We start from the raw sequence: 15,343 nt of genomic DNA, 5'->3' as shown, positions 1-15,343 counted from the left end.
ACTTGATTTGGAGGCTACCTCGCTCACCTATTTATGTGTAAATAATAATAACTGAGGAAAATGCTCTCAATAATTAACCTTGCATTAAATTTTAAAACGACAATTGAATCGGAATAATTTTCTTCTACGAATACATCAAACGAAAAAGGAAAGGGAGGAAAGTATTTACATATTTGTTAAAGTCAAGTATTTATTTGCCCTTTTTTTTGAAGGAGAATGATTAATTTGCCTATTCACTAAACATATCTATATCAATTTTTTTAATTATCATTAAATTTTGCTTAGTAGTGTAATTATTATTAGATCTTTATTTTCTATATCAATTTTTTTAATTATCATTAAATTTTGCTTAGTAGTGTAATTATTATTAGATCTTTATTTTTCTTCCGTGCACATTATTAGATTTTTAATGGTTAAAACATATATTCTTTTAATTAAAATAAAAAGTTAAGCAACCACAATAATCAAGATAATATCTAAAACTCAAGTAAAAAATAATAATAATAATAATAATTTTTTTTTGCCTGCGGTTCAAACCTCAGACATTATATATATTATATGTTGTCCTTACCAACTGAGCTAGACTCAAGAGGATAAGAGATAATATCTAATATAGTTTTTTTTTTTTTAAGGAATCTAAAATAGTACTTTAGAATGAATAATTATGACTTTACATATGTAAATGTTGATAAATAGGAAAAATGAATTATTTAATTGATTTATTAGAATCAAATAAAGGAATTGGTCAAAGAGGAAGCTAGATTTGACGTGACAGAGGAATGGAAAGATAGCTGATGGAAAAGGACAAAGCAGCAGCATCGCAGAGACAGAGAGGACAGAAATGGGGTATCAAATCAAGTTATCTTATGTTAGGTGTGTGCTTTGAGGAAAGTACATACGTGTCTCCTTTATTAGACTATACAGAGACATGGTTTATTTTGGTTGTTTACAACTACCACCAAGTACCTACAATTAGAATGAAAAACGCTGTATGTCTAGATCTACACAAATTAATTTTTGAAAATTGATTTTACTTAAAATGAGTTAAATGAGTTGAGTTTAAATTTTTAAATGTGATTTTACTCCAAAATTTATATAAATCATATGAGTTGAGTTTAAAATGATTTATATAAATTTTGGAGTAAAATCACATTTAAATTATAAAGGTACAAATCAAAGCTATCAAATTAGAATCAATTTCATAAGTAAAATCATTTTTTTCTCAATTGTAATTAAAAATGTTAAAATGATTTATCTTCAAAAATTAATTTTCTTCAATTGTAATTAATAAAATTGCTATTGACGCTCATTTTAACACATTTTTTTTAACGCTCATTTTTTTATTTGATGAAATACATGGATGTGGATTCAATCACTTTATGTAGAACCTATTTATAAAATGGCATGATCCGCGTGTTTTCACTCAATAAAAGAGCGAAGGTTAGAAATAATATGATAAAATGAGTATTATTTTTTTAAAATTATATAATAGGAATAAATATTGTCAAATTAGCTTATCAATTGGGACAGAAAAAAGTCCAGGAGTGACATGTATGAAGGAACCGATGAAGTAATTTGTGTTTTTTCTGCTTATAAATAGGATAGGGATTATTTCTTATTATTGTAGATGATGAAGCTAGGAGGGATCAAGTTTCTCCATGAGTTTTACTTGAATTATACTTTACTTTAAAATTCACTATAAACAATGAATTTTGTCAATCCAACCGTTTTCTCATATTTTATTACTGATTAAACATACAAAATATAAAACAACATGGACATTTATAGCTATGTGATTTTGTAGTCAACATTCAATCATAATCTTGAAATGTTTAGGAACGCACTTAAGTTATGAAGTATCAAATAGTTTTAAAATAACAAAATTATATTTTTAGTCCCTTAACTTAATTCTAAGTTACAGTTTGATTATTTATCTTTTTTTTTTCATTTTAATTTTGTCTTTTCGATCAATTTGCATATGAATTTTCAAACTTTAAGTTCATGGTTTTATTTTCTTACGATCTTTCAATCTTTAAATTTATGGTCTTCATGTATGTCTGCATAATTTTTTTTTTTTGAGGGAACAATAATATTAGATTTGAAGCTTCAAAATTCAAATGAAAATTGACCAAAAAGACAAAATGGAAATGAAAAAAAGATAAATAACCAAATTATTACATGAAATTAAGTTAAGGAACTACACATGTAATTTTTCCTTTTAAAATTTTATAATAAAATTGTGTGGTTCATATAACTTATACTTTCAGGGCCGGATTAGTGATATTCAATGTCTCTAAGAGGTTTATTAAACGAATTAACTTGAGTCAATTTTTTTGACAAAACTTGAGTCAATGTTATATACTGAATAACTTATCCCTCCGCATTTTATATATGTGAGAGGTATTTTTTTTATTTTATTTTATCAAAGCGAGAAAAATTAAATGGCAATTAGAAGGAGGTCTAGACCTTAATACATCATAGAGACCCTAACGTCCCTAGCCAAGCAAACAAGAAACAAACAATAAGCAGGCCAACTAAAACCAATGTAAAGCTAAATCAAAACTATGCTATGAATATGAGGGAAATTCAAAGTTGTGCTAGATATAGAAAACAGTTGATGCACCTAAAGCTAAACCCCAAGGTTGAATGCGCATCTTGGTATCTAAAAATCCAGTTGAGCCAAGAAAGTGAAGTGTAACATAATAAACGAAAAACACTTGGGTGACATTGGGGTGCAAATGTCATGTGACATTGGTCAACCACAATGTTACAAGTGTACAAAAAGATAAAAAAAAATTGTAAGTGAGAGAGAAGAAAACTATGAATTTTTTATCTTTATGTACACTTGTGACATTGTGGTTGGTCAATGTCACATGACATATGAACAGGGGGAATACACCACCCTACAAAAAAGGATCTTAATGGTTGAATCACTTTAGAGGTGCTCTTCTGGACACGGGTTCTCATTCCTACTGAGTTGAAGCTGGCAAACTTCTTTTGTTTCTTGTTGGTTAAAGAAGTTTTGGGAGATACTTGAGAAACGTGTGACCCAACAATTCTACCCTCCAAGCTTCTTGGGCAGTCCCTGCAACATATTGCACCAAATCCCCGCAAAGATATTTTAGAATAGTTTCACTTTTTAACATGGAAGCATTGACATAATAAAAATTCTCTGGAGGAACAGACGGGGAACTATTGCACATTGACATGATGCTAAGTTCTTGCATTTCTATGACTATAGTAGGTTGATTATCTAACACGTTGAATGTTGGTACAAAATTTTGTTTGTTAGAAGTATGTTGTGTATTAGTGTGTCTTTCTGAATGTTCCAAGTCCTCTTGAATATTAGTGGAATTGAATTTTTTGCACTGATGAATGGTGTGACCTAGCATCTTACAATGAGCACAATAAACTGGTAGTTTTTCATACTGAACAACAAGGAAAGCATGCCCCTCCCAATCAACCAACATAGTATCATACAATTTCCCAGACATATCCACATCAACAAGAATTCTGGCATATACACTGAAAAGTCTAGATTGTCTAGCATCATCAATTGTTAGAGGATAGTCACATAATTCGTGGCACTAGCAGGGAACCACGAACCGATTCACGCAAACCGGTTTGCGGTTCTTTCTCAAACCGGTTCACAGAAAATTCGTAAAGAATTTGCACTAAACCGGGTACCCAACGAACCGGTCTTTTACGTGCCAGAATAAATGAGAAATAAATAATAATTAAACTAATTTCATTTGAAATGAGCATGAAAAGTCAGTGTCACCAATACTAATACACAGAAACCCAAGAATATAAAAAAAATAAAATACAAATAAACAATAAATAAATTTTGAATTAACATCGGAAGTGACAGAGTCACTAGCTCCCAATTGTACAACAACATGCGTTGCTTTACTATGAAGAGGTGTCTGCTCCCTCTATTTACAACTTCTTTTGCTACATTATTTCTATTTCTATCTTTATCTTTAACAAATTGACAAATACTTTACATTTTCACTAGTATTACGAATTGACGCATACCAAAACTCTATATCCCGAACTAATTCTTCAGATTTATCCTTTCATTTTTAGCGATGTTGAATGATGTATTTTTTTCAATTTTTTTTTTTGGTACAAAAGAGAGGGCCAACGGCCCTGTATTTTATCAATTTAAATAAATGAATACGTTTTATTTTTATTAAAAAAAAACAAACTTCTCAATAAAAAGGATGCAAATCCTAAATAAAATATTAAAATAATACAGTTCAAATTTCTCTTTATAAGTGGAGAGTGTAATTTACTCTAAATAAATTATTAATCTCAATCTCTCAATTGGAAATGCCAAAAACTCATTTCTATCCTAATCTATACTTCTATACTATATATAAAAAAAAACAACCACTTCAGCTCTTTTGGGCTGGCTTTTTCTTTCCAAAAATGCTCTCAATTTTCAATACAAACTAGTTTAGAGACCCGGCGTTGCCCGGGTTAGATATTAAATAAGTTTTATAAGTTTGTGTGCACGAATACACGTGTCAGTATATTAGATTGAATTTATTTAAATTTACAATTATAATAATATCATAAAAATAAATATAAATGATGAGATGAATGTCCAATGTAAGAATAAAAAGTGTAACAAAATCAATAATGAATTAGTCCAAGTGGTAATAGTTTTGGGTCCTTTAAACATCGACTATTACTTTCTCACCTTATTGCCTTCTCCCGCGCCCTGTAAAATTTCTAAAAATGCCCTTGTGCATTCCGGATTTTAAAATTCGGATTCATGTTTACTATTTCGGATTTTATAATCCGGACAATTCTTATGTATAATCAGCCATCAGACTCTCTCACATTTCAACAGTTTTGAGTTTTCCTTTTAAAAACAAAAAAAAACTAAGTAAAAAATGCTAAAAACCTGTCAAATAAAATCATAAAAATATAAAAATAGTACCAAAAAATTCTAAAAATCAAATAAAACTAATGGAAATTTTTTCGGATTTTTCTGAGAATATGAAAAATTAATAAAAATGAAAAATGGGTCTAAACGTGGAATTTTGGATTTCGAGGGGCGGAGTCCCGTAAGAAGTCCCTTCTATGGGAGTCATGGTCCTTGAATTTTTTCTGATTTTCTGGGGATGTTTCGGAGCAATCCGATCAAGTAGCCCGAAAACCCGATTTTTGTTAAATAAAATATTGGTTTTTAAAAATAGAAAAAATAATAAAAATATTGAGAATGAATGTGGAAGTGACATGTGGCATAAAAAAACCTTACTTTATATATATACTATTGATTGATTGATTGATGTGTAGTTTGTTGAGATAAAAAATACTAAGTGCATAAGATCAAAAGTTTGTTGAGATATTTATGTTAAATAAAATAGAAAAAATAATAAAAATATTGAGAATGAATGTGGAAGTGACATGTGGCATAAAAAAACCTTACTTTATATATATACTATTGATAACACATGTAACAAATAAATAAGAATAAATTTAAATATTAAAATAAAAGTGTAACAAACACAAATGTCCAGTTTTTTTCCTTTATCATTTAAAAAGTATAACAAACTAGATGAGTGTATCTATATTTACTTTTTTATTATCCTAATTATACCCTTAAACAACAACTTTGTCTATAATAAAGATTGTTCTTGGTGTCATTAAAAAAAATAAGAATTTAGATTACATTTTTTTATATTGTTGGTTTCATTGAAATATATATTCATGGTTAGTTTGATTTGTTATAATTTGAAAACAAAAAACATTTATATTTTTACTTTTAATCAAAATTAAAAATTTCATAAAAAACACCGTTCATAATTTTCAAACGTTAGCGCAACAAAAAAGAATGGAAACACGGGCACGTGTGCCTGTCCTTTCGCCAGCGGTAATAAAGTAACAAGTTAGTGACACTTTCCTCCTTGGAGCATCTTTTCTCCAGAACTGCCATTCTTATAGAGAAATGATATTTTGACAACCACTTTTTGACAACTTTTGGACAACTTTTTCTCTCATACTCATATGATGTTGTATCCTCTCTCTTCCTTTTTCTCTCTCCATTGTTTTTGACCAATAAGAAGTGAGAAAAACAAGGTTGTCAACAAAGTTGTCATCAAATGGATGTCAAAATATCATTACTCATTCTTATATTAACAAAATCCTTTTCACGTCCTTTATAAATAAATAAAATAATAATATTACCTTTTTACCAAAACTATAAGCCCCTTTCCATATAATAATAATAATGTTCTTTAAAGTAATTAGGCCGTTTCTTTATATATTAGTAAGTAAATCTTAACACCAGCCTAAGAATACAAAAAATGTCATTATCTACCTTCTAAGGCATTTGTGACATCAATAAATCTCCTATAAAATGACACCACTTAATATATTAAAATAAACAAATGATTAATTGTATATAAAAGCCATAGTCATAGTCATATTATATAATTCCTTCAAAAAATAGTCATATTATATACTTAAATAGTCATAATCATTGTATATAAGAAAAGTTTTTTTCTTGAAGGATAAGAAGAGTTATTGTAGTCCGTAAAAAAAGTTGCTATAGTCACTCTCATATAACTATTATGACTCTTATCTAATAACTATTTTTTATTTGAAATTAAGAAAAAATAAATATAATTAATCAAATAAAAATAAGCACATTGAAGTAACGTGCACATTCTGCAAATAATTTTTTTTGGAATCTTGTCATCTTTACTTTTCCTTCCTTGCATTGACCATGTGAATCAATCTGGTATGCAGTCAGAAAATGAATGTATCAAGACCACAACACTTCCCTTTCACTATAGTGAGTTAAAGAGAAAGAAGAAAAGTAAAAGAACAAAGGAGGAACATCTTTAGTCTTCCTAATATGGACAGTTGTATATGTAGACAAACATGCTTGTCTTCAATTATTTTGGTTTTTTGATTCTTCATATTATTGTACGTATAACATTACTTGCATTCCTTGTCAACAAAACAAAAATAAATAACTTGCACAAGTTTTACACTTGTAATTTTTAATTGTATGATGTTGCTCTTATGTTCTTTTATAATTGGACCTACTTTTTAGTATGGATTGATCAGACTCAAATGATCATTAGTCCATAATTAAATATACAAATTCAATGAAGATGTCAAGGAACCTAACATAATGATTATGGTCATCTTAAAACAAGGACTTTGGACCTAACAACCCTTACATGATATTTTAATTTAATCAATAATCTCGAATTCAAATCCAACTATTTTGTGTAAATCGAATTTCCTACGTCTGCAACTGCAAAGACTAACAAACTTTGTTGAATTCAAATCCAATTCTAGAATTCAAATCCAATTCTAAAAGTATACAACACCGTTAACACATTTGTTAAAAAACTTTACCATTTACATGATTCTATTCTTATCCGACTCAAGAGATTAATCGACTCAGTTGCGTTTGTATTTTTTTTTTTTTAAAAAAAGCAAATATTAAAGTAAAAACATATTCTGTCTTCCTTGAAGATATAGAAAATTTTCCCTATTTTTTTTAGTATAGTACCTCGAGTTTTTCCATCAACCGATGTACAACATAGGGAACAAATGGTTCATGTGTCACACTACAAAGAGCATCTTTCTCAAACTGACAGAGGGAGAAGTGCATTGCACTACCACATACTCCACATTTGAATAATTCAGGGAATGCAATATAATGGGAAAAAAGTTATCTGCACTTAATGTTGTTCCTTGATAGTTACCAAATATAATCTAGAAAATAATTATTTACACTATAGAATGAGCTTAAATTGATAACAATATTAACATACATGAATCCATAACTAGGATTAAATCTAATACTATGCAGCACAGTACTACCAACTGTAACCAGTAAATCATTAGAAAAATCCAACAAACTGAGAAATCACCAAATTGAAGAGAGCACAGCTATATAATATATCAAAGGTTCCACAAAGATATAATCAGAAGAAATTATTCAACATTATTTAAGAATAATACAAGTTGGTATCATCCAAATACTGACAACAATCAAGTTTATACTGGAATAATGGTTGAAGAAATTTACAAGCGAAATCGCCAATGCTTGAGAACATCATGTGCTCCATCAAATATGGAAACTGCCAATCCTTACCTCTATAAATTCTCATCTAAAAATTTTAAGCCTCTTATGATGATTATGTTATTGGAATCAACGGAGGATTACCAGCCGGTGGACCCCTTTGTCTTCGAGGCCTTCGAGTTGTTTTACCCCAACCTGTTAGGCTCCTATCCTCCAACGCCACTTCAATGTTATTGAGTTGCTGCGTCAACGGAGTGCTGCTTTCATTGGTGACCACAGGTGGCGAGGAAGAAGGGGTAACCGGTGTTGGCCGCCTCGGCCTCCCCCTTCCCCTCCCACTACCGTTCCTAGTCGAGCTTCTTCTAGTTAATCCTGATTGCCATGAATGACCTGTCGCTTTCATAATCCCTCCAAATGTCTGAATATCTTCTGTTACTTCATTCCTTGATAAAGGTACAAGACCCGGAAGGATGTCCCTCTGGAAGTCTCTCTTCTGCCTTCCTCTCCTTGCAGGCCCCTTTCGTGTCCGAGTAGGTAAAGTACTTGCTGTTTCTTCCACTTTGAAGTTTTCCGGAACAAGAGGCTTCGGCATGTAGTCTTCTTCTTTCATCTCCTCGAGTGTCAATGTCATGGACTCAAAATAATCCAATCCTTCATCATCCTCGCCGTCTTTTCCCTTCGAATTATTGCACTTGCTTTCAAGATTATCTTTACATGAGGAAACTACATCCACAAACCAACCTAGTGGATCCTCCATTGAACTTTCAGATGGACTATCGATCACAGTGTGCACTTGATCATGGGAAAAAGATGAAAGGACGACAATTGCTTCAGCTGCATTTCTCATAAGTTCATCCTGTGGCTGTTCAACAGCATCTTGTGGAATTTGGGGTGACACTAGAGAAGCATCAAGCTTGTTTTCTTCTGGAATGAGATCCTCCTCTGATTCGGGAACTGCAGGGGCTTCCAGGTCTATCTCATCCTTCATTTTTGTATCGGCACTTGGAATAGTTGTGAATGATCCTTCATCCTCGCTCATGCTTAAGTTCAGATCAATTTGATTTCTAGAATCTGCTTCTGCTGTAGGAGATCTTGTCTTACTAACAACGGTTTCAATGAAACCTTCTTTGTCAAACTCGAGATCATTAGCATCACAAGGCAAGTTGATATCAAGCATCCGATTTTTGTGCTTATTTTCCACTACTTCTGCTTCAGATGGAGCGCGAATCGACACAGAGGGAGAAGTGATTGAAGACAACTCCTTCTTGGGAGAGATACGAGGCATATCAAATATCGGAACACCAAGAATTTTCTTAGTACTGGAGCTTTTACTTACCTCAATCCTCCTTTGCTCAATATTATTAGAGCACGAAACTGAAGTTACACCATGCATAAAATTCCCACTAGGCCCTTTTCCAGTTTCACCTTTCATGGACAAGGAAGCAGTATGAAGAAAACTTGTCTCTTCTGCAGTAATGGAGCTTCTATCGGTATTTTGTGCTTCATTCGTACGAGCGGTTTTTGCTCTAAGCCATGATAACGCGTCTCCATCCATTATCCCAACACTTGACTCAGGAACTAAGTTGTTATTGTATGAACCATTCATAAGAATCACATTTAAGTCAATGTCTTTTCCAGATTTCTTTTCATTATTGTGATTTGGATAGTCAAAGCTAATGGAAGACATATTCATCGATGGTTCCTTGGCGCCAGATGAAGACCCTGGATAAAATCCATTCCGTAACGGTAGATCACACTGAATACCTGGATTAGGCTTGGAATTGATATTTAGAGGCCAACAATGCTCCAATTTCCCATTACTCTGTTGTGACTGGAAATTCCTATTGATTGAACCGGACAAATTTAGACATGAAGGTGTCTGAACTGACATCATCTTCTGGCTTAGGCTGCAACTCGCCATTCCCCAAGAAGCAGCAGAGTGAGACCAAGACCTCGATAAATCATAGGAAGGAGCAGCTGGAAAAAGACCAGGTCTATGTAAAGGTAACACGGACTCGGTATGTTTATTAACGGAGTATTCATGGTTTCTTTCACTAGCTGTCTTTTCCGTCCACGCATCAGCCTTGTTTCGACCATCTACATAATCAGATGCAGGTTCATGTGCTTTCATGTACGAGTGCTGCATTGTTTGCGAAGATAAAAGCAATTTCTCCTGTTTGAGGACTTGCGGCACAGGTTGTAAGTTGTTTTTAGCATGCCCTGTCAACAAATGGAAAGTTAGTTTCGTGGCATAAAATGCAATCAGATGTCGACATCATTTTTTCTATAATTTCTTTTAGGAACATGTTCAGCAGTGAGTGGTGAAATTGAACATGCCTAAGTCTAAAACAGCTTATGAAGAAAAAAAAAATTGAAGCAACTCAATAAGAAGCCTAACCTGCCTCGGCCACCGAGGGAATTCCCCCCTTTCCATTCCCATTATTCTCCAAATATCCATTGTTTCTAGCCCAACTGTCAGTTCCCTGACGCGAGTTTAGTAAATGTTCTCTGGACGAACCAAAAAACTGTAACTTTTGTCTGGCACTAGCAGTGAGATCGGAGCACTCAGTTGCGGCAACTGAATTACTCGGAACATGAACAAAAGGAGAATCATATGTTTCATCCACTTGAACAGGTTCATTTAAGTCGGCAAAACCGTTTCTTCTTAAAGACTGCTCAGATCTTGAAGTGTCCTGGCAACAAGTCTTCCCTCGATCATCCTCCTTTCCGTTTTTACAACTTCTATCAGGAAGAAATAATGTCGAACCACTTGTCTTTTCATCGCTGAGCTTTTCATCACTTTCGTCAGAATCAACGTTTTCATCAGCAGGGAGCGAAAGGTCAAACATTTTTCTTCTCACTTTTGATGGTCTGGTGGACTCGAGCATGCCAACATCTTTTAAACTACATCCATCTGGCGATGGAAAGGGACCGGCTTGGTTGCTTATTCCTTGAACAGAACCTAAAGGAGAATGAACACCCGCAGCACCTGAAACAGTTGTCTTAGCATAAGCCGAATTTCCCGTAGGAAAGCCAGAAACATGCCATTTTCTTCCATCTTCAGTTGTTACTTGAGATGTCAAGGGACCTGAACAAAACGATGCCTCAACAGGCATCTGGTTTCTGAGTAACTCTTTCCTTTTGAAATCATTCATCAAATCCCTTTGTATTCTGTATAAACGGTGGAGTTCATAAACCTGTTTGACAAAAAAAAAAATATATCAATAAGTTCACCAATTATAACTGTATTTAAAACTAAGTAAACTTTGCCCGGTTTGAATAAACAGCTACATAGGTGCCTATACATAAGCGCTTATCATATAAGAGTTTATGTGTAAGCTATTTCTATAATAAAAAAAAGGGCAGCCCGGTGCACTAAAGCTCTCACATACGTAGGGTCTGGGAAGGGGTCCTACCATTTTAAATGAAAGTTAGAAATTAGAAGCGACATACCTGATTCTTAAATATAGCCTCATGTTCAAGCATCATCCGCTTCACAACATCCTTATCATGCACAGAACATGCATCTGTGGTAGCACTTGGAAGATAACTATCATAATACTTCCCATTTGTTGGTGTTTTATCGCCATAAAATAGCGGCCAGCCACAACTGCTGGATTCCTCATTAAGATCTCTCATCATTGAGTAATATCCTGGGAGACTCTGAATCTTGGTTCCCATTCCTGATAATTGATCACAGTTAGCACAAATTAAGTACCGTAGCACAAATTATAATAAGCAGCCAACGTAGAAAAACGGTATAGACTTCAACAAACAACTTCAGATTGATTAGTTTTTCTGCACTTTAGTGTCTATTGCAGACCGCAGATAATAACAGTTTGTTCAAATTCTGCTAATCAACAATGATATAGAGCTGAATCGCATGTTTGCTAAAATCGCGCTAGGCTATAACGACAATATAGCCGTTATTTGATAACGCCGGATAAATGCTACAAAGATATTTGAATATTTTGTCGTCAACGGGTACAGTTGTGACGCACATTTATATGGACCAAACTTATCAATCCATGGCCGTTAGAAGCAAAATCACATCCGAAGGCGACAAACTTTGCAATTTTAAAAAATCTTTTCAAAGGTACATATCTAAAAGCACTGAATTATGAATGAAACAAATATTGAAAAGAACCAATGATAAGACAAAATTTAATCAAAAAACAGATCTAAACAACAATTATCTAAACCAAAACCAAAACAGAAACAAATGTTTTTCAACCAGAATAATCATTTCAAATACTAAAATTCAACACCAGAACACTCCATCAATAAAATTCAAAGTCAAAATTTTCAAAGTGAATAAAATTATTAATTAATTAATAATTAATAATAAATAAAAAAACAAAAACAGTCAAGTCAAGGAGTTCATTTGGAATAATCTCCTCAAAACAACATGAACCAAGAATTAACCTCGTACTCAAAACAAAACCAGATATAAAATACAAAAAAAAAAAAAAAATTCAACAAGATTATAAAAAAAAAATAAAAAAATACAAGTGATTAATCATTAATCATACAATATAATTAAAAAAATTAAAGATTAGAGAATTAATAAGAAAATTTACCTGAAAGCTACATCCTCTTTAACAGTTCCACCTTAAGAATCTCTCACATGGATTCTGCCATTGAATTGAAGAAGATAGATAGTACAAACAACAACACCATGAGAAGCAAAAAGGAATTCAGGGTCTTTTAGATTCCAACTATTTAAAGCTAAAAAAGGTAACTAACACTAAAAAACAAAATAATAATTATAATTAATATTCATAATTATAAGAAGAAAAAAAAAAAACAAAGTGGGTGTTGTTGAAAGACCATTGAAGAAGCTTAGATCGTCATCAGGTTCAAGAAATATAGAAGAAGATTTTTCGATCTACTGGGCCAGCCACTCTTCTCTTTCTCTCTCTATATCTATATGTATATATATGAGATATATTTCTCTCTCTCTCTATAATAATAACAAAAAACACACAGAAAGAGAGAGAAAAAATATTTAGAGAGAGAGAGAGAGAGAGATCCAAGATAGATAAGAAATCTTCACACAAACATTAACAAACGACCTTCTAAGAACAGTGACATGAAATTTGTCAACATCCGGTCTCTTTTTATTCTCTGCTTTTCTATCACTCCTCTCTCTTCCTTTCTTTACCATTTATATCAATAAATATTTTCATCTTTTTCGTTCTGTTTTTTTCTTTTTTATTATAAAATAAAGACAAACGACCATTTCTAGATTCTCTCCACCTTCATTGCTTTTCCTTTCAATTATTATATATTTTTTATAAGATAAGTTAACAGTTGTTTTTTTTATGAGGTAGCCTAGTGGTTAGAATTCACTTGAATAAATAGAGTGTCCGGGGTTCGAATCCCGACCCTTGCATATAATAATGCATTATCCTAACAATTGTTATTAATTAAATTAATTTAAGGTAACATAATTGTATCAAACAATAATTATTATGATCTAATTCGTGGAAGAATTCTAATATGTGTCACTTTCATACAGGGACGGTCTTGAGATTTTTTTCATCATAGACGAATCAATAAAATAAAGTTGTCTATTTTAATTATTTGAATGTTATATATATATATATATATATATATATATATATATATATATATATATATATATTATTGTAAAAAGATTCAATCATAATCAAAATCATATAAAAATATATTTTTAGTAGATTTAATCAAAACGAGGTAAAAAGAAATATGGTTATGTATATAATACTATTACTAACTACATGGTAAAAATAATAATTTTGATGATCCTTAAAAAAAGTGTCCTGGACGACCGTCCCTCGTACCCATGCTTAAGGGCACTCTTGTCTTCATAAGTGGTCCACCGTGCACCAATACTTAAAAATTATTTATACTCCAACGGCAGCATATGTCGTCTCTTAATGATAGATGTAATGGTTCTTCTCATTTTTACGATTAAAATCGGTTTGATTTAAACAACGGAACATAACTATGTAGTTCATATTGAACTGATCGGAAAAAAAAATCAAGTTACCGTCTTAGAGGTAAATATGAGAAGGGCAATGAATTATTTTTTTTTTAATAGTATCGTCAACTACTGTTGGAATTTCTTATAATTTTAAGTACTGGTCCACGGTGAACCACTTATGAAGATGGTCTGTCGAAGAACTCAGCTCTAATTCATATACACTGTCAATGTCAAATGTTTTTAAACTACATATTTGTTATATTTAATAACTCAAATTTATCAGAAAAGATAGAGTATCTTACAATGGTTTGAGATCGATGGAAGAAAATGTTTTGTTGATGGAAGCTTTTACTTGGAATCCTCGTCAAAAATGATGTCTGATAGTGGGGGACTGAGGGTGTAAACTAAAGTCAGGAAATATAATACTCGAGGTGTGTGAGATTGAGAAGTTTAGAATAAAGATGGGTAGTGGTATGAAGCTTATATAGCCGAAAGATATGTAATATATGGTTGAGAAATGATATTTGTACAATCATTTTATAACAATTTTTGTGACAACTTTCTCTTTCATACTCAAATTATATTTTTACTTTCTCTCTCTCTATTGCATTGGTTTTCGTGCCAAGACACACTTTTATTTGTAAAAATATGGTTGTCCAAGAGGTTGTCAAATAAATAGATTTGTGCTCGCCCAAAAGTCTACACCAGAATAATAGTATTAATTAATCATTATCGTTAAATCATTAGGAATATTTAACTTTTATTCTATTGACCATATAAAACTTTTCACACATACAATGCATATAAATTAAATTTAATAATTATGAATTAATATTTTAGATATTTACATTTGTATTTTTTTAAGGAATATTTAAATTTGTATATATAGTAGAGTTTAGTCAAAGAATATTATTTTGATAGAATTATAATGTTATATATACTATTATCATTAGTTTGACAATATAAATCTGTGTCATACTTTTAATTTATATTATTATTTTTTGGAAAAAAATTTATATATTATTATAATTTTATATATAATTAAATATTATTCTGACAACATTAAATATTGGTCAAAGAATATCTAATATTTCCTCTGGACCTTATTATAAGAAAAATATTAAAAAAATATCTTTAGTTTTATATATAAGAAAAGTCACAATTCTAAAGTATATTTATTATTTAAATTGCTTTTTTTATCCCTCAATTAATATTTATCTTTTTCATATTAAAGATTTCACAAATTTCTATGAGGATATATTTGTAAAAACATTAAAAATGTTACAAAAAATAATGATCGTCTTGATTTTAATGTT

The 15,343-nt window shown here is 31.4% G+C and overlaps 1 protein-coding gene across 1 annotated transcript; it reads right to left on the bottom strand.

Moving 5' to 3' along the window:
* Nucleotides 1-7,958: 7,958 nt before the first annotated feature.
* Nucleotides 7,959-13,031, bottom strand: LOC146921671 (uncharacterized). Its single transcript, XM_085715001.1, has 5 exons — nt 12,890-13,031; nt 12,640-12,693; nt 11,513-11,742; nt 10,458-11,256; nt 7,959-10,279 (listed from the first exon to the last, which is right to left on the bottom strand). Exons 3-5 carry the CDS (start codon nt 11,738-11,740, stop codon nt 8,175-8,177), a joined length of 3,132 nt encoding a protein of 1,043 aa, XP_085571127.1. The 5' UTR covers nt 11,741-11,742; nt 12,640-12,693; nt 12,890-13,031; the 3' UTR covers nt 7,959-8,174.
* Between the last annotated feature and the right edge of the window lie 2,312 nt (nt 13,032-15,343).

Source organism: Medicago sativa, chromosome 5 (genome assembly GCF_051527215.1).
Source record: "Medicago sativa cultivar Bolivia chromosome 5, Bolivia_mono, whole genome shotgun sequence".
Taxonomy (NCBI): Eukaryota; Viridiplantae; Streptophyta; class Magnoliopsida; order Fabales; family Fabaceae; genus Medicago; species Medicago sativa.
The sequence above is the reverse complement of the archived record's forward strand: the minus strand, read 5'-3'. Positions and strand labels throughout refer to the sequence as shown.